The 23,562-nt window shown below is 48.1% G+C and overlaps 1 protein-coding gene across 1 annotated transcript in view; it reads left to right on the top strand.

The window, feature by feature from the left end:
- The window catches only part of FOXO3 (forkhead box O3), an 81,046-nt gene extending 64,477 nt beyond the window's left edge, over positions 1-16,569 (top strand). Inside the window, exons 2-3 of the mRNA XM_038176048.2 lie at positions 803-2,238; positions 13,221-16,569. Coding sequence (XP_038031976.2) covers positions 803-2,203 — 1,401 coding nt within the window. The 3' untranslated portion in view covers positions 2,204-2,238; positions 13,221-16,569. The remainder of the gene's footprint in view (positions 1-802; positions 2,239-13,220) is intronic.
- The last annotated feature ends 6,993 nt before the right edge of the window (positions 16,570-23,562 follow it).

The following is a 23,562-nucleotide window of genomic DNA, read 5'->3' as shown; positions in this document are numbered from 1 at the left end:
GCAAGTGCTGAGATGCTTGTGAATGATTTGCTGATTGATGCGTTCTTTGCACATTTAAACCTGGAATTTTTTCAGTGCTTTGTAAATTAAGGTCATTTATTCTGGGTGGTTTGATCATGCTATCGTCCTGTTGACACTGTGCTTTTAAAGCGTGCTGGTAGAACAAATGTAATTTTATTCTCTTTATAGCTGGTATTTGCTGAAATTTAGGGAAAAGTGCAACTTTTTAAACCTGACCGTCTTTAACATGCAGGAATAGCACAACTGTTTTGTCAAAAGAATATGGCATCACTCCAAAAATCTTTGACTTGCACATGGGGAAAAAAAATCCAGCCCCTTGGAAGCATTCTCAGTTGCCAATACTACTTGCATGTCCTTTCTTGAGCCTTATATTAAGCCCCAAATCAGCAGGATGAGTAGAGCTGGATTTTTTTTCCCAGTTTTTGGGGTGTAAATCAGGTGGTGTTTCACTGGGGCTAACACAGGAGCTGTTTTTTGTGGCATCCTCTACAACACAGGGTAGACGGCTTTGTGCAACTTCATACGGATGAGTAGGATACTATGAGGATACTATAGCGGGGGGGCAGCTGGCCAGCTGCTGTGGTACGGGCGTAATTCTGGTGCCTCTCATGGAGGAAGAAGGCACACCTTGGTCTACCACCCAAGAAACCCACGGTGATGTCCTACAGGGCCCGTTGTTTTTACCGATGTGGTCTTCATGTGATGTTGGTTTTGTGGTGGAGGTTTTGGGGTAGCAAAAGAAGTGCTGGCCTTGACGTTTCCTTTTCTTCCTTTCCCACAGAACTCCATCCGGCACAACTTGTCGCTCCACAGCCGCTTCATCAGGGTGCAGAACGAGGGCACCGGGAAGAGCTCCTGGTGGATGATCAATCCAGATGGCGGAAAAGTGGGCAAGGCGCCACGCAGACGCGCCGTGTCCATGGACAACAGCAACAAGTACACCAAGAGCAGAGGGCGGGCGGCTAAGAAAAAGGCGGCCCTGCAAACGGCCCAGGAGGCAAGCGAGGACAGCCCTTCCCAGCTCTCCAAGTGGCCGGGGAGCCCAACGTCCCGCAGCAGCGATGAGCTGGACGCCTGGACGGATTTTCGCTCCCGGACGAATTCCAACGCCAGTACGATAAGCGGCCGCTTGTCCCCCATTTTGGCAAGCACCGAGCTAGATGATGTTCAAGACGACGACGCTCCGCTTTCTCCCATGCTGTACAGCAGTCCATCGAGCTTGTCCCCCTCGGTAAACAAACCGTGTACCGTGGAGTTGCCTAGGTTGACTGATATGGCCGGGACAATGAATTTGAACGATGGACTGACAGATAACCTCATGGATGATCTCTTGGACAATATAACACTCCCTTCCTCCCAGCAGTCGCCCACGGGAGGGATGATGCAGAGGAGCTCCAGCTTTCCGTATGGTTCCAAAGGTTCGGGGCTGGGTTCCCCCTCAAGTAGTTTCAACAACGCCGTGTTCGGGCCCTCGTCCCTGAACTCCCTCCGCCAGTCGCCCATGCAGACCATTCAGGAGAACAAGCAGGCCACCTTCTCTTCCATGTCCCATTACAACAACCAGACGCTGCAGGATCTGCTCGCCTCGGACGCGCTCAGTCACAGCGATGTCATGATGACGCAGTCCGACCCGCTCATGTCCCAAGCCAGCACAGCTGTGTCCGCCCAAAACTCCCGCAGGAACATCATGCTCCGCAACGACCCCATGATGTCGTTTGCCGCGCAGTCCAGCCAGGGCGGTCTGGTCAATCAGAGCCTGCCCCATCACCAGCACCAGTCTCACAGCTCTCCTCTTAGCGGCAGCCGTGCCTTGTCCAATTCCATCAGTAACATAGGCTTGAGTGACTCGAACAGCTTGGGTTCCTCCAAACATCAGCAGTCACCCGTCAACCAGTCTATGCAAACACTTTCTGACCCGCTCTCAGGCTCCTCTTTGTACTCCTCTAGCGTGAACCTCCCGGTCATGGGACACGAGAAATTCCCGAGTGACTTGGACCTGGATATTTTCAATGGGAGCTTGGAGTGTGACATGGAGTCCATCATCCGCAGTGAACTCATGGATGCAGATGGGCTGGATTTTAACTTTGATTCCCTCATCTCAGCTCAGAACGTTGTCAGTCTGAATGTGGGGAACTTCACTGGTGCTAAACAGGCTTCATCACAGAGTTGGGTACCAGGCTGAAGGATCTTTCAGAACAGGGAAAAATGGGCAAACAGGTCAGTGCCCCGTGGATGTGCTAAAATGCTGGGTTCCGTAGTTTTATTGGAGTCTGCACCAAACACTTAATTGTTAGCGCACACTAATGGCACTAATTGGGCTTGTGATGGCTTGCTATGTTTTGGTATGCAACAGCTACAACCAAGAAAAATTCGGAGGTGTGGAGGGAAATGAGGCTAAGCTATAAAAGCAGCTCAGCTGCTACCGTGTCAGCACGCATCTGATGCTACGTGTCCTTCTTAATTTAGGCATAAGAAATGTTAATGACAAATCAGGCAAACCGAGGCGGAATATTTGTGGGTTCCAGGAATCAGAGAGCCCCAGCTTGCCTGCTTTGAAGTCGCAACAGGTGGATCCATCTCTGCAGCCGATGCTGCACGTAGCCAAGCCGTGTTACACGGGCACGGGGCGAGGGGCTTTGCAGTCAGTGCAGCAATACTGCGGCAGGGGAGGAGGGAGAGTGCCCTTGAAAGATCAGTGCTGGCACTGAGGACCGGGTGTGCGGCACAGATCTGGGCTGAATTAGAGGTGTACTGCTGCTGCGGTACAGCTGCGCTACTGCAATTGTTTGGTTTTAGTCTTTAATGTAATTGCTAACAAAAGAAAAGTGGCAAATCAAGGGATTATATTTTGAAATAACAAAGGTAGGATCCTGGTTGCAGGAACATCCTGTTCTAAGTGCTTTAAATACGCAGAAAAATTGTTGGTCCCTCTCAGGACTTGTGTAGATATTGTTTCCTTTTGGACTCCACCAAGAGAATAGCTCTAGGTTTGGGTTCTGACACCAGTGCTTTTGAAATATTTGCCTCCTCAGATTATTTTTTTCCAGATTTTTGTGGTTTTTCTCAGTGGTTTTTTTCCACATCTGGGGACACCAGAGCCTGTAAATGTTGTTCCTGTCATCCTTTGTGATTCTGCAGGTTGCTGCCCATACCCCTCTGCCTGCTTCCACGTACATACTCCCTGACTCATCGAGTAGGTTCCACACAAAGTGCCCTTTCTCGTTTGTTTATTTATTAGTATAAGAGGGTAGATTTCAGAACACAGTAGGATAAAAGGTTAGCTATAAATTATTGAAAGTATTGTGTTAACTTCAGAACAGTGTGCAGAGCATCCCAACACTGAGGCTAAAAGAGGCATTCACTCGGTTTGCAGCTGACTTCCAACTTTCTTATTTCCTTTCTTACTATCCTGTAGAGGACTCGTGCATGGGATGGCATCGTGGCAAGGACAGGGCACCAGCTGAATTCTGCTTTTATTTCAGCTCCAGTGCTTGATAATATAAGAAAGGAAAGGGGGAGAAAAAGGAAAAGTGGTTCATGAACTGGGAAGCAAAAACTTGCAGCAGGTCGCGCTTGTTGATCAGTTGCCTCTTCCTCCAGGTGCATGAGCTTTTTGGATTTAGAAACCCTCTTTGCCTGAGGTGAAACACCCAAGGGTACATTCTGCTTAAAGCAGAGATGTTATTGACAGCTGTGCTTGACACACTTCCAGTAGGGTGATGTTTTAGCATCATCACTTACTGTGTGTGGGTAGAAGGTGCCGGGGGAGACCCACCAGCAGCACCAGGGAGGCACTCCACCTCGCCAGGGCTCCCAGCTGCCTCTCAACCCTGTCCTGCACCACACAGGGAGAGCAAAATCACCCCATCCTTCCGAGGTTGTGCCCTCAGAGGAGAGGATCCGACACATCTGTGTGCAAGGAGCCTCGTTTCAGAGGACAGATTTATTAAGGAGATGGCTCTCCTCAGTGAATTAACATCTACTCATCTGTGGAAGCCTTTTTCTCTCTCTCTGGCAGCCGCACTGGCTGCTATGGGGTGCCTCCGGTGTCAGGGGTGAGTGCAGGTGATTTCTGCTGTGCCGGTTCACCCCCACAGGTCCTGCTCTGCTGAGCATCACCACTGAAGAGCTGGCCTCTGAGTGAGTGCCTCCCGTTTTGGTAGGAGCATCTCACGTGAAGTCAGGTGTCATCAGCCTGAGTTGTTTTCTCAGCTATTTTTCTGCCTCGCTGTAGCACAGGGACCCCCTGAATTAAAATCTCCTCTCAGCGCTTTTCATGACCCCAATAACAAAGCTTTGTGGGCTTGGAGGCTGGGAAACACTTTCAGCAGAACAGCCTGATGCTTGCTCATGTTAAATCCATTCCACGAAGTGAAGCAGTCACAATGGGCTCCTGGCATACCTCAGAGTGCTGTGATTTCTATGAAAAATAAGGGAAAAGCTGGAGTCAGCTTTCAGGAAGAAAAGAAAGCAGCCAAATACACAGTTCTTTAGCTTATACGTACCCTACGTATAGAACCGAATTCGTTTGGATTTTCCTCCTACAAAAAGGAAAGAAGGAAATCAACGTGTTTTTTTCTGACGTTATTCACACAGCCATGATTTTCCCCTATCCCTGCTTGCTTCCCAAGAGCACTGAATCTGCCCTCCACCCACTCAGGTAATCATCAGGTTGTTTCTTCAGCCCATTTATCAGTACGTGAAGACATCACTATTGCCTAGCCTTTCTCCAGAATGCCTTTTATTTATAACCCAGTGGGTCCTCCCTCGCTCTGCTGGTGTTCCCACCGCTTTGGCTCTTTGCTCTGTGCTCCTTCTCAGCCCAAGGGAGTTGTATTCACCCGAAGAGCAGCCCCAAGCAAACCGATGGGGGCTCTCCCCATCAATTTGGGGCAGAAATGGGGGATATACGGGGAGCTGATGATCAGCAACCGCTCTGGCACCAAAACCCCTTGAAGAAGCTGATTTTCTCTCAGTTATTCCAGCAATCCAGCTTTTGAGAGAGCCCCGCAGCCGGTGATGCTGGCAGGGCTTGGGAAGGGGGTGGAGGGCGGCTTCGTGCAAGTAGGGCAGGAACTTCTTGAGCTGGTTTTGCTGTCTGCAAAACTCATCTAGCTGCATCTTCTGGGAGAGGTTTTAATGTGCCATTTAGCCGGATCCCTCTGGGCGCTGTAACAGAGCTGTGCTGAAGCCACGTTGACTTGTTTGAAAGTGAGAAGCAAAATACTTCACAGAGCAGTTAGAGCCACTCCTCTTACCCGAGCATCGCTGAAGTCCCAAGTCATCTTACTGTAGGAGTGCACGAGTCTCTAAGAGCAGTGTCCTGAATTAATTCGCAGAATCTGATGGTTAACATCACTGATAAATCAAAATCCCAAGAGATGTAATAAAAGGCCTGTTTGTGTTTCATTAGTCTGTATCTGTTAGGACTAGCTGTTGATTTGTTCATTTACATTCGGCCTGTTTCTGGGCAAAATTCATACCAACGACAAACCCGTAGGCCTGAGGATGACTAAAAGACCATCTTAAAAGTTGAAATAGTAAAGAGATCCCTTTGGATGCAGTTTGTCCCCATTGAATCAGAGCACTCTGACTGGACAATGTGCCACGAGGAGGGTGATTGTCATTCTTTTCCACAAACCTTGCTTTCTGCTTGTTAAAGCTGACACGTGGAGGGCAGATCTGGTGGACCCTGGCTGCCTCAGCCCCATGGCTGCGCTCCCTCCTCTCTCCGTTTCCAAAATGAGGTCTTACGGGCAGGGCTGACAGGTTTCCTGTGCGGCTCCCTTGAAGAAATCCAGAGGCAATTCAAGAGGAGCAAATTCTTCTGCTCCATTTCTAACAGGTCGGTGGTTAAGGCGGTGGCGCGCTTTTCGTGTTTCAGCGCTGTTTCAGCCAGCCCGCGTTTTGAGAAGTGGTTTTGCGACCAGCCGAGCGTCATGCGCGCCAAGTTCAGTCTTTGAGCAAAAAATATCCCTGTGGAAAACTTGGTATTTATCTGCAAACAGGGATCCTATTAACTCCAGGGAGGGCCTGCCCCGAGCAGGCTCCCCAGGGGCCTGCCCTATGCCTGTGGGGAAGCTGCAGCCTTTACTGCTGTACTGCTGCCACCTCAGGCACCGCTGGGCCTTGGTCCCTGCTGTGGCGTTGCCGACGGCCACTGTCCCCAGCTCGGCTCCAGAAAGTCCTTGTCACGGCCCCGTGTCGACAGGAAGCAGCAGCAGATGGGGCTGCTCCACTCCAGGCCGGGCCGGCTGAGCCAGGAGGGTGCTCACAGGGCCTCAGCGGGGGTGAAGGGACAGGAACGTGATGGATCCCCTCGCTCCTCCTGGAAGAGCTTGGGCTATTTATTTATTTAAACCTAAGTTTTTGTTTTCGGGTTATTACCCGAGGGGAAGGGTCCCTCAAAACTAGCTCTCTGTCCGCAGGCTCAGCGGTCGGCAGCCGAAGCCCAGATAGTGGTCTGCTCCTGTGGTTTGGGTGTTCTGTTTTTGCGATATATATATCCATATTTCGGTGCCTCATGCTTTGTCATGTGATTCAGCAGCAATAATTAGGCAGAAACTTGCTGTCCCTGCAGATGCCAAGATTACAGGATGACATACTCTCACCAGATGACAGCACAAACTGGTATTTTTAGAACAGCCCGCATCAACTGGTCTCCCCAGTGCTTTCCTCCCCGGATCGGCAGCGCTTGGGTTTCATTAGAGAACGAGTCTTGCAAATGTCTTTTTTCACGTGAATGAGCCGTTATATGAGCGTTTAGAGCTGAGGATCAGCGTTCGTCCCAGGTCATGCTCTTGCCCAATAGCTGGGCTGGTTACAGGTGGTTTGGTTTTTTATTTCTTCCTTTTCATCCGGGCCTTTAAACAGCCCCCTAAAAAGCATATTTTCTTCAAGAAGTGCATAATAAGAGAGGGTTTTTTTTAGAAACACAGCATCATGCAGCTGAGGAAAGGTCAGGATCTTCTTTCATGGCAATTCAGTGCTCAGCCACAGTGATGAACTGACAGGCAGAGAGGCTTGAGTCTTAGCTTCATGACAGCCAAAGGGCACAGGTACGGCGTGGGCAGCAGGAGTGCACGCAGCTGAGCAGTGCTGTGAGTAAATAGCTGGGCTTTTTATCCTGGCCTGAAGAAAGATTGTGAGGGACGGATGCTTGCACAGCCTCCTTCCTGGGCTCCTGGTGCTGGAGGTGGAGAGCGAGAGTCTCCTGCAGGGTGATCGCAGCAGCGTTGCCCCCCATCGAGCCTCCACGTGGGGACACCGGCCCCATTAACTCAGGTACCAGCAGTTGGGTGGCAGGGCCGCTCAACTCCAGCTCAGTTTGTGGGGCCGTTTAATCAGCTTTTCCACTCAGATTACCACACGGGGCAGCCGTTGTGGAGTCTGGCGGAGCAGACATCTGTTGGGCAGCAAGCGGACGGGGACACGGCTCAGCTAACAGAGGCTGCTGAGTCGCCGAGGCTGTCTGCGATTGCTCCAGGGAAAAAAAGGATACTTCCCAGAGGGTGCCGTGGAGAATAGCGTGTGTTCGTGCACTTTTTCATCTGAGTTGAGTGCCTAGCCCGTTGTTCTTCCCTGCGCTGACTTCTGCAAACTGCTTCTCTCAGCTTCCACAGGTATTTCATACAAGTATAGGGAAGATCTGGTTTAGAGGAAGGGCCTTGCCTCTCTTGCCTCCTCCTAACACTTCCAAGTCCTGGTAGAGGAGGTTCTGCCTTACATCAGCTTGGTAGAAATCCTTCTCAGTGATCCATGTGAGCATTATTGGCCTGTGCTTGGCAGAGAAAAAGAGACAGTCTATGAGGACATTCAGAAAAAGTACATAGCAGGTTTCCATGGCACTGTAAAATGCGTAATTCACGATGTTTCCAGTCAGGTAGGTACCCTTTACTCTCCAGCTTGGAAAGCAACATTTGTTCTCCAGATTCAAAGGCATAAGCTAAATCCTTCTCTGTATTTGCACAGGTATAGTAGTTATCCATCCTCTTCTCATCCACAGCAGAGGTCTCTTTGCCAGTGCTCCCATGGGCCTGTTACTCAGTTGATATACTCTCCCCCTTTTAAAAGTTATATTTTGCAAGCATTTTGGTTCTTCTTGGTTGTCCAGGGCAGGGGATTGAACCCAGCCAGATGTGGATGGTTCTCAAAAGCAATTGGAAGTCAGCAGTGCTTGTGCTGGAAAGCCAGCGTAGCTGCACGTTGGCATCTCTGTAGGTGTAAAAACAAGTGGCACAACATATGGTCTTTTTGTATGGGCAACAACACAGTGACATATGCAGTGTCGTCTGTACGAGCCTGCTCCTCTTGCAAACAAGTGCAGAATTTCCTGTGGATTGGGTGCTTTAGTACCAGGTCCCAAGACATAAGGAAAACCCCAATCTGTTTTTCCTTGAAGTGTGTGAGCATGGTTGGGCCAATTTCTCTGTAGGTGTCTTCTTTTCCTCTGTAAAATGGGTAGAAGGGACCTCAGCCACCTTTGAGTGGGAAGTGAACTGTCCAGAGGACCCTGCCTTGCTGGAAATTTGCCAGGCTTTCCTTGACAAGGCTTTGAGTAATCTAACCTAAGCTTCAGAAGAAGATTGGTCCAGATGATGTTCAGAAGTCCCCTCCAGCCTAGACTTCTCTATGATTCCATGAAGAGTAGTTCTTCAACAGCTTCATAAACAGTTGTGAAAATTCAACATTTTTTTTTAACCTGTTCATATGCATAAAAGAGATGGCAATGTATTAATAATTAGATTGCATTCAATACATGTTTATTAGAAAAGTAGAAGAGAAAAAATCTTCTCTTTCTTTTGTTTTTCCCCTGTTGTCCTGACAAACTATAAAGTGTATGGCAAGGTAAATGTAGATTTTAGATGAGTAAGTGCTGAGATCAGGAGGGCTAACGTCATTTTGTGCTCATCTCCTCGCCATGCAGTCTGGTTTAAATCTTCACAGAGGCTTATTCTGTACAGGGGTGTGAAAAGAAAGGCCCAGCTTTTGATCAAGTTGTGAACTTCTGTGATGCTGCAGGTTGGTTGTGCAGGAGCAAGCAGCAGTGGTGTTACAGATACAACAAACAGCACGGGCCTCTGCAAGGAGAAAGGAGGCAGAGGAAGGTCTATCAGAACAGCATTCATGCCAGTAGCTGTGGCACCTCGCTGAGGTCCCGGGCAAGCCTTTTGTTGCAGAGCTAATACAGGGAGAACGATTTGACATCTGCAGGTGCATTTACTTCCAAAGCATTTGGTTGTCTGCTATGGTTTGCAGTGTGTTTTGGAGAGAAGCAGCAGCCACAGAAGGAAAGGATACACTTTCGTGCTCTACGTGCCTGTGCAAGTACCAGCACAGCAAATTTTTAGCTCCCATATGTCCCAGTTCTCTGCTGCTCTCTTCCTCTTTCCATTCTTTTCCCCTTGTTCTCTGAGTCTGAACCAGAAAAAAAATAATCTATTTTTCTGAGTACAGTTCAAAGAGGAAAAGTGAAGTTGCAACATGCCTGAAAGTTCAGGCCCATGTGAGACAGTGCATGAAGCTGCCAGCTCTCTGCTTTCCCTTGGACTTTGCATCCTGACCTCAGCGTTGCATTTTGGCACGGTGCCACTCCGGTGCAGCATATGCTTGGCCTGTATGGGAGCACAGTGACATACCTGCCATGGCACCAGCATTTTTATTCTGCTCTTGCCCAGGGAAGCTGTGGATGCCCCATCCCTGGAGGTGGTCAAGGCCAGGCTGGATGGGGCTTTGGGCAGCCTGGGCTGGTGGGAGGTGTCCCTGCCCATGGCAGGGAGGATGGGACTGGATGGTGCTGAAGACCCCTTGCAACCCAAACCATTCTGTGGTTCTATGAAAAACCTCACGCTGCAACTTTGTCATTGCAGAAGGCCACAACAGTTACTTTCCTTGTTCAGTTCTAGCAAGTACTTTGTACTTTTTGGTGTTGAACTATGAAAACCTATAGCAGAATACTAACTTAAGAAAAAGGCGGTAAGCATGCCTAATCATGCCCTGCTTTTGAGCCTAACCCCATTTTAGAGAAGAAATGACATGACAGAAGCAAGGGACAGAGGCACTGGAACAAATGCACATCTGTCACTAAAGGACACGAGTTTCCTTCAAAATGTTTACATTTTTACAGTCTGTGGACTTGTAAAAGGCATTATTGGGATTTCTTGTCTCTGGGGAGTCATACTGAGCAGCACCCAGGGAAAATTCTTGCCTTACAGACCTTTGGGTGGTGATATTTTTCAAGATGCAATATCCACTCAGCAAGGTTTCCAGCCAAATCAGCGGGTCCTCAGTGGGCTACTTTGCAGAGGAGCTGTGTGTTGAGGGTGCAGTGTCAAGTACTACGATCAAGGAAAGGATCACATCCGTTTTCTTTTTGCAAACCACTGCAGGAATTTCCAGTGCTGCAGTAGGAACCAAAGGGAGAAAGCAGCACGGAGCAGATGAGGCTTCAGAGCTTGTCTGATGGAGCATAAACTGGCAAGGGGCTTGGGAACCTTCCCCTTAGGTGGTGGAGACGTGATGTGAGACAGAGGTGAGGAAAATGTTATTGCTGGGAGGGACGTCACAGCATTAAGCCACACATTAAGGCAAAAGCAGCATTTATAGGAGGTCAGTAGCAAGGTAGAGGATGGGAGGGCATAGGAAAGGACAGAAGGAATACAGAAATCTTTGCTTTTCTCTTCCACCAAATAGGATAAACAGATTTAGCATCTAGGGCTCAGATGTCTGTGGGAAGTGATGAAGCAAGACTTCATCCCAAACTACCCCTAATTTAATGCTTTTTCTGTTTCTCTTTTAAAGTTGTCATTTTCACCAACCACATGCATGCGTGGTTGCACAAGCTGTAGTTTGATACAGTACTTGGGCTTCTCCTGATGTCCGGCAGATGGGTCTTGTCCAAGCCTTCTGTGCCCAAGGGGTCAAAACACCAGAGTGGGATTGCGCTGCTTCCAGTGCGAGCCCAGGTGTCAGCTCAGTTGTGGTGACTGCACTTCAGAAGAAAATCCTGATTTTCTTAGAAAGTCTAAGAAAAGACTGAGCAAAGAAAGTCTACAACACTTCAGGAGAAAGTCTAAAATGCCTTTCCATTCTCTGATGATTGGAAATGGGCTTCAGGTTTGGCAGAGGAGCTGAGGAGCTTTTTAAGGGAGAAGTGAATTTTCCAGAGGGTGGCTTAGGGAGTGTAGGCAAAGGATGCCCTTCCTCTGTCTGGGAGTCCCCCCTAGCTTTGGGGAATGAGACCGTGCTGCAGATAAGAGCCAGGGGAATGGGTTTGCTGCAGTGAGTGAGCCATGGCAACCTCCCAGCTGCTGCCAAAGCACTGCTTTCGAGCACTGATCTCTAACCCACCAGCCCTGCTAGATTTCCTTTTTCTTCTATCTATCCGTTGCCTCTATTCCATATATTTTTGCAGTCACTCCCATGCACGTGCCTCTGTTGCTTTTTCCCCAAAAAAGGGGCCCTAGGAGTAAGTAAAGGCCAGAAAACAGAACAAAGGGGGACTGCAGCACCTTACCTGGAGAGCTGCTTGTTGCCCATAAGGGTCAGCATTGTCCTGCCTCACCGGAGGAGATTCCCCTGCAGACACGCAGCTTTCCCTAATGCCACGGGGAACGGGAGAAAACGTGGTGGAGAACCACTGCTACATGAAGATGTAGGCAGAGCGTTTGCTTCCCTGCTTGGCATGGTGTTCAGTGCCGTGAACCTAACTCAGGGTTGACGGAGGCTTTTTGTGGTCAGACAGAAAGTGAGAGCGCATGGGTCTGCTACGGACTGCAGCGGGGTAATTCAAAGGCGTGTGGGTTAAGGCTTTGATCTACTCCTTGCCATTTTTTAATCCATCTGCAAAGTCTGCGTAAACAGAACCGTGAAAATCGAGCGTGTTTCGGTTCTGCTATGAGCAGCTTCCACCTCCTCCGTGCGTTTGTCTTGGGTAAGCCCCAGTCCCACGAAGGTTTGGAGGAGAAGCACCAGGCAGAGCCACTGACACAAATCCTGCCTGTGATCGCCTGTCCCCCTCTTTTTTCCTTTGTCTCCTCGTTCGGTAGCATTGTGCTTTACATACGTTTTTAATTTAAATGTTAAACACCGCGCTGGTACTTACTCAGGAGTTTCTCTCCTTATTTCCTTTTAATTAATGCCCCATTTGGAACCAGCAGGACTCACTCGGGTTAAGCCCGTGGGTGCTGACTGAGCCGTGCCCTCCTGAGGAGCCTGGGCCTTGGGAAGCCACCAGCCTCCAGCCTCCCTGCAAAGGGATGCACTCGTTTGGTCTGCAGACAGGCCACTGGTTATACTGGGACTTACTGGGCCCGTCTGGGGAACTCGTGGTGACCTTGTTGTGGCCGCGGGGACACGCTTACCCAGCGGAGCCGTTGCCAGACAGTCACATTAGCAGAGGGCTAGCATTAATTTGCTCTTTGGAAATGAAGAAATCAATATGTTGATCCAGTCGGAAATCCCTTTATTCGTCGAACAGTCTCCCCCAAAACCCTGCCCGTAATTAAGGCTAAAGCCAAATTTTGTTTGGGCGAAAGGCACAATCTGTCTGCTCCCTAAGCCACCCTGAATGCAGCTCTCCCCTAATGGCGCGGGGAGCAGCTGTCGCCCTGGTGCTCTAATAACCGTCAGACAAAATGATTAAAGTCCCATCCATCATTCAGCATTATCGGGATAGGTCATTTTAATAAAACTCTATTGTAGGATCAGTGCCTGGCACCTTAGAAAGGAGGATCCTGGGGACAGTCTGAGCAGGAACCATACCCCGTCGGGTGGTTTCCCTCACAGGAGCCGCGCTGCGAGATCAGGCCAGCAGTGCCCCTACACGTTCCCGGGCATTTTAGAGAGTAAAAACATTCCTGTAATCGACTTGGGTTGCTTCAGCAAGTGTCCCCGTGTTCTTACATTGTATAAAAAATCACCAGTCGTTCATCACAGAAGGCCCTCATGAGGCTTTGGGTGGTGGTGGGGACTAGGCCCCAGTTTGAGAAGCCACCTGAGGCAGATACTTAGGAGGAGTTACGTGACAGCACTTGGCTGTATGTCGAACCTTCTGGGTGCCAACAAATCAAAATTGCTTATCAGTGCAAACTCAATGGGTTTGGAGGTTTACTCAGGTGGCTTTTTGTTGTAGCTTTGTGGGTTGTTTTTTTTCCTACACTTTCTCACAATCTCACTCTTCTCTTTTTCTTCCTCTCCAGGCCCTCAAACTGACACGAGATGTAGAGAGAGAACCCTTTGCCAAATCTGCTGTCAGCAAGTGGACAGTGATACTGTTTACAGCTTACGACCTTTGTGAACCCTGCATTATTTTCCTAATGAAGCAGACTGTTAATAGGCCCCACACCTGAGTGAAGATCCTCTTCTTTTTTTTTTTTTCTCTTACTTTTTTTTTTTTGGAATTGAACTCATTCTGAAGTATGCAAAATCTTCCTTTTCTGGGATGGCCAAGCACCTGCTGTGGAGACAATGTTCAGCACCATCCTGTTAAGAACACACTGTGTAGCCTTTACAGTAGTTACTTGTCAATGAGTATGTGGTGTTTCAATATATTAATGGTTTATGGGATGTTTTAAGTTGGCTTTTCTTTTTGGAGGTTTTTCCTGTCTGCCCGCCCTCCTCCCCCCCCAGCCTCCAGTTTGATTTCCTTAGATTTTTTTTGACCATTTTTGCTTTCTCTCCCTGGGGAATCTGAAACACTGCTTACGCTCGAGGAAGCGATCACAACCCACCGCCAGGGCTTTCCAAATATACAGCATCCATTACGCCAAGCGACCGGCCGAATTCCAGAGGGAGGCGATCTCGTGTGGTCTGTTTGCCCGTTGGGTTGCTTTGTTTCTTTTCCTTTCTTAATTCTTTTCCTTCAACTTCATGGTACGCCCCCATGTTCAAGCATCGAGCCAGGGCTGATGGCAAAGCGAGGGAGAACCGGCGAGGGAAACCTCCCGGCTGGTGCTGGCGAGGACAGGACGGACTGACCATGGGTGCCGCTGCCCTCCTCGCCTCCTGGGCCGCAGGACCCCGCTCGCTGCCCACCAGAGCAGGCTCCCCACCTGCTGTACGTTAGTTAGAAGTTTTAGGCTGAGCTGCCCTTTGCTGCTGGACGCGGTGAGAGTCACCACCCGGAGGGATCAGTCTGGAGAAGAGAAAATGAAGGGAAACGCCGCTTCGCAGGAGAGGGGAGCCAACGGGCAGTGCATCAGCAAGTCACTCGCACAGGTCATTGCAGTGTGTTATTGCATCAGTGATCCTTTTTTTTTTTCCTTTTTTTTTTTGACATATCCTTGATGATTTTTTTCCTTCTCGTCGTTGTCTAACCCACTGTGGAAGAAGAAGCAGGAGAGGGAATGGCAAGGTGACAATACACAAATGGCTTTTCATCCGAGCATAGATTGTAACAGGATAAATGACACTGAAAGACAAGGCAGTTTTATATATTTTGCTTCTTGAGATTTTTCTTTTGTAAAATGAATAATAATTAATAATAATGAATAAAAGGTATGGTGCTGTATAGATCCTCTCTATAATCTGGAAAGTTTGATTACTTTTTATTAGTATCTTGGGGGGGAGGGATACAAAAAAAAAGAGGGGAAAACACCAATGGTACATAAGAACTTGGTATGAAGACGTTCTGAATAGGACAGTGTATACATAATTCTCCAAAGCGATATATGACGTTTTGTTTTTGTTTTGTTTTGTTTTTTTCTTTGCATAAAGGCATTATGCATATAAATATATAAATATATTTTATTATGTACAGAAATGGATCATTATGCATGGATGTTAGGAAAACCGACTAGCATTTTAACCCAAAGTTTCCGTGCATGAGCTGCCACCGGTCCGTGTACCATGCAACGTGGAGTGACTCCCTCGCGCCACTGCCACCGCACACGCACACGCACAGTCATGCACGCCCACGCCAGCGCTCGTGGGCCCTCCCTCGCTCCTCACGTCCCAGGTCCCCGAGGTGACGTTGGTGAAATAACAGCTCCCCCCCTAACCCCGTGTGATGGAAGTTTTGTTCCGTATCGTAGCCCCCCTCGCGCTCACGCTCTTCCCCTACAGGCGCTCCTCTTGGTTTCGCCCCGTGGTTATGACTGTGTAAAACTCTGTGCAGTTGTGGTTATCGTCGCCCCGTAGCATATCGACTCTTCCAAGCAGCCGAGGGTTTACCATCCTCATTTTTTTATTTTTAAAAAAAGGAAACTTCTCCCCATGCCCCGTGGATTCGGACACAGGACACACCGCGCCCCTACCTTGGAGACTATCCCAGCACCCACTGAAGAGGGATGGTCTTGGACAACCTCTTCAGTTTGGTTTGGTTTCTGCTGCTCATTTTTGTGGCCAAAACTTTCAAACTGAAGTGCCTCACGACGGGCATCACAAGTCTGGGGCTTGGATGTGGTGTCACGGGGCTGTCGCTCCTCAAACTGTGGTGCCTCAAGGGCCACCCCGTCCGCATGCTGAGGTGCCTAAAAATTGCCCTCGTCTCCAGAGGTGCCGAGCAAATAAATGCATCCTAATGAATTGAAAAGGTCACTTGTTTAGGTGTCAAAATACAGATAAAAATTGCTAATTTGGGGAAAATACCTTTTGAAAACTTTGGCCTTTTGAGTTTTTGAATATTCTCCCGCATAGTTTTCCCTCTGAAACCACATAAAACAGATAACGGCCCAGAAAATTACACAGGAGTCACTTAAACACTCTGTCTAAACAGAAGGTCTAAGGTGGCATTTACGCAGTTTCCTACTCACAGTTTTGGGGGTTTATTTCATAATTTTGTCATTTCTTTTTTTCTTCCTCATGAGAACAATTGGATAGTTGGCCACTGCTTAACTCCGGAAATCTTTGTGCCACTGCTTCAAAAAGTTAACCTTTTAGGTCATGTATTTCTCTCGAATGATGTCATTGCTTGGCAATCAGTGTCCTGTAATTGTTTTTAGTACACGATACGCATTAGGAATTGCCAACAGATGCGAAGGGGGACCAGACACATTTCGTTACTATGGGTTGGAAAAATGGATTGTACATTTGGCTTCACATGTTTAACTTTTTTTAAAAAAAGTTGCATGATTGGAAAAAATATGTATACAGTATCTGTAAAACTGTTTTATCTGTTTTTGTTTCAAGCCATGTAAATTGGAAGAATATGAAATCCACAGCCTTAGCGCGCATGGCCGTCTTGACATACCGAAGAGCTGAACAGTTTATACTTTTCATTTGGGCTATCTTGTACTTTCATTTGAAAGCAGACACTCTCATGTTGCAGTCTTACTGAGGATTTTATAAAATAAGAATAATTAAAAGATAAAAAAAAAAAAAAAAAAGATGCTGCCCTGGATGAATATACTACCTTACTACACAGAGATCGGAAGGAAGTTTGTTTTGGAGCAAATCCTGCCCCGTTCCAGACGAAGTAGCGACGCAGTGCTTACTCCACTTGGTGTTAGTAGATATTGCCTTGTGTATTCCATTTTAAATTGTAATCTAGTTTGTAAAAGAGATGGTGACGCATGTAAATAAAGCATAATGGATCTCTACATTGCACAATCGCCTTCGCTCTGCTTTGTTGTCCTGGGCGTCTAGAGCATGGAAGAGGGGTGGGGAGGGGACACCAGCGGTGGCAGGGGACACCAGGCAGCGGGCTGCACGAGGTCCTGTGGCTCTGCAGAGGCATCTCCAGGAGGGTTGCCCATGAATTCATGTCCCTTTGGCTGTAGGAAACATGCAAGGCAGAGTTAAAACCACCCGTCCCAGGTGCTGCACAAGGGGACTGTCCCCAGGGTGTTGGGTGGGCAAGCAGGCTCGGTGCCCCTCTGCAAATATCTGAAGGGCAGCAGAGCAGCGAGGATGCCAGGTGAGGGTGGTGACACCAAACCCTGCTCGCTCACCAGATGGAGAAAAATCCTTCCAACGTTGCACCCCGCTGCTGCAGCCCAGCTTGAGCTTCCCGGGAGAAAACCAGCCCGACTGTAACCCAGCCAGAAGAGCTGCATCCCCCTGGGCTTGGCTGGCTTTCAAACCATGCTCGAAAAATGTCTGGAGCACTTGAAACCACCCATTTGGGATTTGGGATAAGAAACCCAGCAGCCTGACTCAGCAGAAAGTTGTATCGGCGGCTCTGGCCGAGGCACAGGAGAGCGTGCTGAGAAACATGAGACGCGTCGGCAGAAGTTGCCCTCCCGCCCTGACGGGAAGCCACAGATGTGTATGTTTTCTGGAGTCGCTTTTCAAAAGCAAATGATAGTTCCAAAAAAGAGGAGCCTTTTCGTGCAGCAGGGAGAGGTTATGGTGGTGCTGGGGGTGCCTTGTCCGTGCAAGGCTTGCTGCGAAGTGCTGCAGCACAAACGCAGCCTGGATAAGGCTGGCTTGAAGTATTACAGGATACAGTCAGAAAATAGCTTTTTATTAAGAATTGTGCATTATCTCCCAGAAAATTGATCTATTTGCTGAGTTTTCCAGGGGCTCCTCCAGCTCTGGCCCTCCTCCTCCTTGTCATTGCTCCCCAGGCATTTGGGACGATCAGTGAGAGCCCTCAGCCCCGTGAGGTGCCAACGTGGAGGGGCCTCAGCCTCGACCCGAATTTAGGTGGGGGCAGCAGCAACTTCGAGCCGATCGAATCCCATAAAAGCTCTGCGCTAAGCCGACTTGGTTGTGTTGTGCAATGTCTTCACGGCGACCTGCGGTTCACCCGGCCTTGAAATAAATAGATCATCTTTATCTTGCCGAATACTTTCAAAATAAAGCCCAAACATCTTGGAGTTCTCCAAGTCCCAGGAGACAAAAAGGCCTTTCGAGCTGCTGCCGAGACTGGTGAGGCAACCCTGAGCTATTTCGGGAGCTCCCCACCGCATGTGCTGAGTCGCTGGTTAGGCCAGCCCAGGGAAAACAACTTTTTACAGCTATTGCTTGGCTACTGCTGCCAAGGAAGTTAGGGGTGCTTTCAAGAAGCTCGAGATAAGCAAATCTGGGAGTCTGCCTCTTTTTTTTTTTTTTTTGTGATGCAGTCATGGTGACTGATATCTCGCTTTTCAAAAGGAGGACTTCTCGGGCCAAGTGGAGCCCAAGCCAGATGAAGCAGATATGCAGATATCTCCGCCTGGCACACGGAGTCATCCCACCACTGGCGACTTCTGCGGTGCCTCATCGCTTCCCTCTTTGCCCTACCCAGCCCACATAGCTTTTTTTCCCACTCCCTCTGCCTGTGCCATTTTTTTTTCCTTTTTCTTCTTCTTTTTTTTTTCCTTTTTTTTTTTTTTAAATGCTATTATCATGCAAAAATGAAACAGAAAATTCCATTAGAAGGAACAAAAAAAAAAGAGTTAAGTGTATTTCTTTTACTGTTATTTAAATCTTTAGAAAACTTCGCAATTGTCTGGTAAAATTCTGAAACTTCGTTCTGGATTTTTTTTTTTTCTTTTTGCACTCGGATTTTCTTTTCATACTAATGACACCCGTAGTTTTGCATGTGCCACAACATTTACTTGATAGAACAAAGCGTCTCCTGTTTGTATTATTTGATGCTTTGATGACATACCAAGGAGAAGATTTTATCTGGAAAACAAGATAAAATGTCTCGATTCAGAAGTAGCGATTGGCCTAAATGATGTGCAGGTTTAACGATATCTATATCCTGTGAATGACACCTAATGAAACGGGAGAAAAATAATAAAAATGTCATCTCATAAAAGTCTTTCCAGTTTCCAAAAGGAAAATGAGCCAGATCAGGTGCTTCCCCCTTGAACTCTCCTTCTTTTCTAGGGGACACCTTAAAATTTTGTGCTCGAAGCGCAGCGAAATTGCCAAGTGCTGCCTTTCCCATGGAGGGCTGAGCATGCAGGTGAGGGATGGGAGCTCTCAAACAAACATCCCTTCACTCAGCAGGATGGGGACACGGGGAGCCCACGGCTTCAGGACAAGCTCCTTGGAGGACTTGGCCTCCCTTGGTGTGTAGGTCAGACTTGGACCTGCACAGGAGGAGCAGAGCCCCCAGACTCTTGGCACCCTCCTATCCAGGATACCAAGGTCCAGCCTTTCCAAGCCTCCACCATGAACAAGGGGTATTATATCTATGCAGCCTCTCATGTTGCATTTATTTTTTCAGTCAAAAAAAAAAGAGCATATTTTACCAGCACTTTATTTCAAATCCCTATAGGCTCCTCTATTTTAAGGCTATCCAGGCTTGTATACCATAACTAGTTTATGGATGAATGTCCTGGAGAAAAGTCAGTACTTAGAAGCAATTTGTAAGACATGAAATGCTATTTTTTAAAAAAAAAAAAAAAAAGTAATCCTTTTATTCATTAAATGAAATCCATTGTCATTTGCACTACTCTTGAGAGTCATACTTGCAATATCAAACTGGGTTATCAGCCTCAGTGTGCATCCATTAAGAAAAATTTATAGCAATGCTGTCTCATTTCTACAGAAGTTTCTGCTATGCACTGTCACTCAGCCTGGTAGACTCCTATGGAAAAGCCGCAATTTAAGTCAAAACTCCACTGTGCCTGAGTGGTTTTAAAATTACAGCATCCTTCAGAGCTAGGAGGTATCCCGGTCTCCCCCTGAGGAAGGCAGCTACCTTTGGGTGTCTGCTCTCAAGCCTCTGCATTTGGGACTCTAGCTAGAACCAGGTAGGATGGGGGAAGGTCAGGTGTGGATGTACGAGTGCCTTCACTTTGTAACTGAGTTGTGGTTGCTCTGCAGTCGGAGTAAGGCAGGACTTGTCTTCACCAAGGGGTCAGTGCAAACTGGCTTACTGCAGCACTTTTGGGGAAATCGCCCCCGAGCAGCTCATACATGTAGACACAAAGCCTCCCTCCCTTTTCTCCAGCTCATCTGCAGCTAGCATTTTAAGGTAATTTCGCCCTGTTTCCTTTCTCTCGGTTTTTCATTAGAGGACACAAAGGTGATAATTAATCTGCAGAAAGTGCCCTGAATTGCTGGGCCCTGGGGGACCTGGCTGAGATTCTGCTGCTGCGTTTCCAAACTCTGAAAGCTCCTGCCTGAATATCTTTGCTTTTCTGAAGTTTCTTCACCTTACCTTGCTAAAGCTTTGTTCCCTTTCTGAGGAAGGGCCTTAGGGGAGATGACACGATGTTGCTGTTAGCAGGAGTCTCTCACGGTTTGGTTCTCCCTCACAAATGCATGGGTTGATCTGCTCCCACCTGGCCTGCATCATGGCATATGCTTTAGAGTGGACTTTTTTTGTACAAGCAGAGAAAATTGCGAGATGTGAGGAAGACAGGAATCTCAAGTAAAGCAATGCATGGAAAAGGCCCAATAAAATGCAGTCCTTTAAGTCATATGTTGCTGTGGGGGCACCTGAAACACTCTTTCGTGCCCTTCAAGCATTCTTCGATCCACATCTGAAGCCACCCATGTTTCCCACTGCTGTCAGAAATGGTCTTCCTAACCTCTGATCTTCAGAAGTCTTTCTTTGAATTGATTTTTTTTTTCCCTCTGACTTTTTTTTACATTCTCTGGTTTTCTAAGGCCAGATATTAAAATGTTTGTGGGCACAGTAATGTCGGTTATGGGTATGATTATTTTTAATGATGTTTTTATACAAGCAAGAATCCCAGCGTAGACACAGTTGGCTGGCAGGAGCTGTTTGCCAGTACAACTCACTTCATTCCAGCTATGCTGGCAAGAAGCTGTCTTTTTTTTTGCTGCTACAAACTATGTCTGAGTCTGAAGACCGAGTTTGCTGGCCCAGCTACACCAGCCACCTTTTTTAAATATATGCTAAAGTGTAAATGTTATTTTGCACAGAATGGCAAGTCTGCAGACAGTATAAACTGTTGGCTGCATTCAAAGTTCTGCTAAGGTCAGGAGATGTGGAGCTGAGTGTGAGTGAAAATGGTTTGTGGCCCTCTTACCAGGTACGGCTGCTCAAACCGACAAGAGCACACTACTTCAGAGCAAGCCTCTACAGCCAAAGGAATGGGAAAAATTAATGCCTCTCGCCTTTTTTTAAAAGTGTCTCTCTTTGTTCATGCTCTGCTGGACCTTTCTGTGAGAAATGGGTGTTGTAAGGTACCTTTGTGCAGCCTAGATGCAGCCCAAAGTAACGCCATGCCGCCGGCCCTCTGGCAGTGCTGGCATTTGTGACCCTGGTCCGTAAACCCTTAAATAAAGTTGGCAACCTCTGGTTCTCTTTACTTGAGCCAGTCAAAAATCTGCCAACTTCTCTTGAAGGTTAAGGGAATTTGAATGTTTCATGCTGATCACCTCATCTCTAAGTGAACAAAAATCTTATCTGTTCCATTTCCACTGTAAGTGACAGCTCTCCGTAGATGCGTGTGCAGCATTTCAAGACGAACCTGAAGGTCAGATTTATCATACAGGCAGACTGGGTGAGCTCATGGTTGAGGAAAAACCAGCTAAAGGTGTCTTGTCTAACATATCTGTACACACACGCACACTTCTTTTTGGTCTAGCCCTGTCTCACACATCACTTATGTGCCAAGGATGGAGCTGTGCAAGGATAGTAAAGGTGAAGGGTCCGAACAAAGAAGATTCATTCAGAAATAGGTAAAATTTCATTCTTCTGACCCCTCTCCTCTGAAACCCTCGTTACACCAAACTGCTCAAGCTCCCTGTCAGCCTTTAAGCACTTTACTCCCAAACTTGGTGTACCCAAGGCCTGGGTCATGCTGCACACAGAAAGTCCCTTTCCCATGGGGACTTCCCTGTCATAGGCCATGTCTTGGAGGTGGAGGCTGGTCCTCCACCGAGACACTTCACCAGCTATCAGTTCTCTCACGCGAATTCCCAAGGCAGGACACGGCGTGTTATCTCCCCTCCCACCCATGCCATCCTCCTCCTGTGGGCCTAATCTCCTGCCACACGTGTCCCCATGAGGCCTCCTCCACCCAGCTGCATTCCCATGGCCGTGGGGGCCTGGAAACCTGAAAGCTGGCCACAGCCTCTGTCTGCTGGCCCAGCAGCCTCAGGACATGTGCTGCACACCCTAAGCAGGCCCTACATGCAGAACATGGGGTGCTGCCAGATATCCCCACGTAAACCCTGGGAGAAGGCTTTGTTCTACATTTTCGGAGAAGCACTCCCCAGGGTGGGTGCACACTCATCACACACACACGGTCTCGCAGAGGAGTGATGAGTATCTCCCTCCTTGAATCACAGGCATTTCAGGGGACCTCTGTCCCTATCCCACTTCTCTTCAGCAATTTTCAGTGGTGGCTTGGGCTGGATGGGGTAGGATAGACACTCACAAAGGCTGCAGGAGACACCATGCTGCAAGGCTTCCCTGAATCCTTCCCTCAGCAAGCTCGAAGTGGCCTCGAGGAACGGAGAAAAAATCAACAAGATGAAATGTTGTAGACAAAAGTGTACAGCGCCATGCTAAGGAAGGAGAAATCAGTTACGTTTATGCCATGTGGGGCACTAACATCCACATTTTAGGTGTTGTGGGCACAAATGAGCTAGAAATTGCCCAAGCTACTGCTGAGGTGTTGTAGTAGCCTTGGGCACTGGAGAAACTCTGGAGAAATGTAGAGAGAATGAGTGGAGACAGAGAGGATGGGGACCTATGAGAAAAGGCCAGTTGTATGTTAGAACAGGTTGAGAGGGGCCACAAGCTTCCCTTTATTTAGTAGATGACTGGAAAAACCCTTCCTGCCCACTAAGGAAAGGACATAAACCTGTGTTTCATTTGCAGCAAATGTAGCTTATGTTCTAGCTAGGAGGGTAATTGACACCTTTCCTAGAGGTGTGGACTCTTCTTCATTAAGAGTGTTTTTGGGAGACAACCATTTGCCTTGATTTTCCTTGGTCTTGCCTCAGAACTGGAGATACGCTGGTTCCTGAGGTCCCGTCTAACCTTATGCTCTGTGACTTCTCTCAGAGAGTTAAAACAGCTTTAGAAACAAACCAAAAAAAAAAAAAAAAAAAAAAAAAAAAAAAAGTGAAGAGTCTTCTGCCCTTTCCTACCTGAGGCAGAGGTCTCTATGTACAGTAGCAAATCGTTATCTCTTCCCCTGGGCTGAGCATAGCAGGCATTGAGCAATGTTGTCCCAGTTTGTTGACACACGAGCCAGGGTTTGCCCCGGACCCCAGAGAGGTATTGACATGACCCAGCTGCCTGCTGAGCAGCCTGGGTGTGTTTGGTTTCCTCCTGCTTTCTAGTGTCTCCCTTTGCCCCCAGAGAAGCTGCACGTTGTCCTGATTCATTCTCCAGACACGTCTTGCCACAAACAGAAGTCATTCACTCCTCTTTCTGGTGAGACTGGAGGCTCAGAGAAGATCCCCTGCCCTGTAGGTTTCTTCTTCATGGGGAAGGGTCTGATGGGCTGGATCAGAAGACACTCTGAGTGGGAAGGCCCCACCGACCAAAGGGACAGGGCTGGGATGGGGAAGGCATGGTGGAGCAGGAGAGGCGACTCTTGGTGAGCAATTGCTTATCAGAAAGCCCAGGGCTGGGGAAAGAAGCAGCACAGCCAGCCAGTAACTTGGACTGGACTTGGGCTCCCAGACAGAAAAAACAAACCACCACATTTTCAATGTTTACATTAGATGTTT

The sequence above is a fragment of the Anas platyrhynchos genome, chromosome 3 (genome assembly GCF_047663525.1).
Source record: "Anas platyrhynchos isolate ZD024472 breed Pekin duck chromosome 3, IASCAAS_PekinDuck_T2T, whole genome shotgun sequence".
Classification (NCBI taxonomy): Eukaryota; Metazoa; Chordata; class Aves; order Anseriformes; family Anatidae; genus Anas; species Anas platyrhynchos.
The sequence above is the reverse complement of the archived record's forward strand: the minus strand, read 5'-3'. Positions and strand labels throughout refer to the sequence as shown.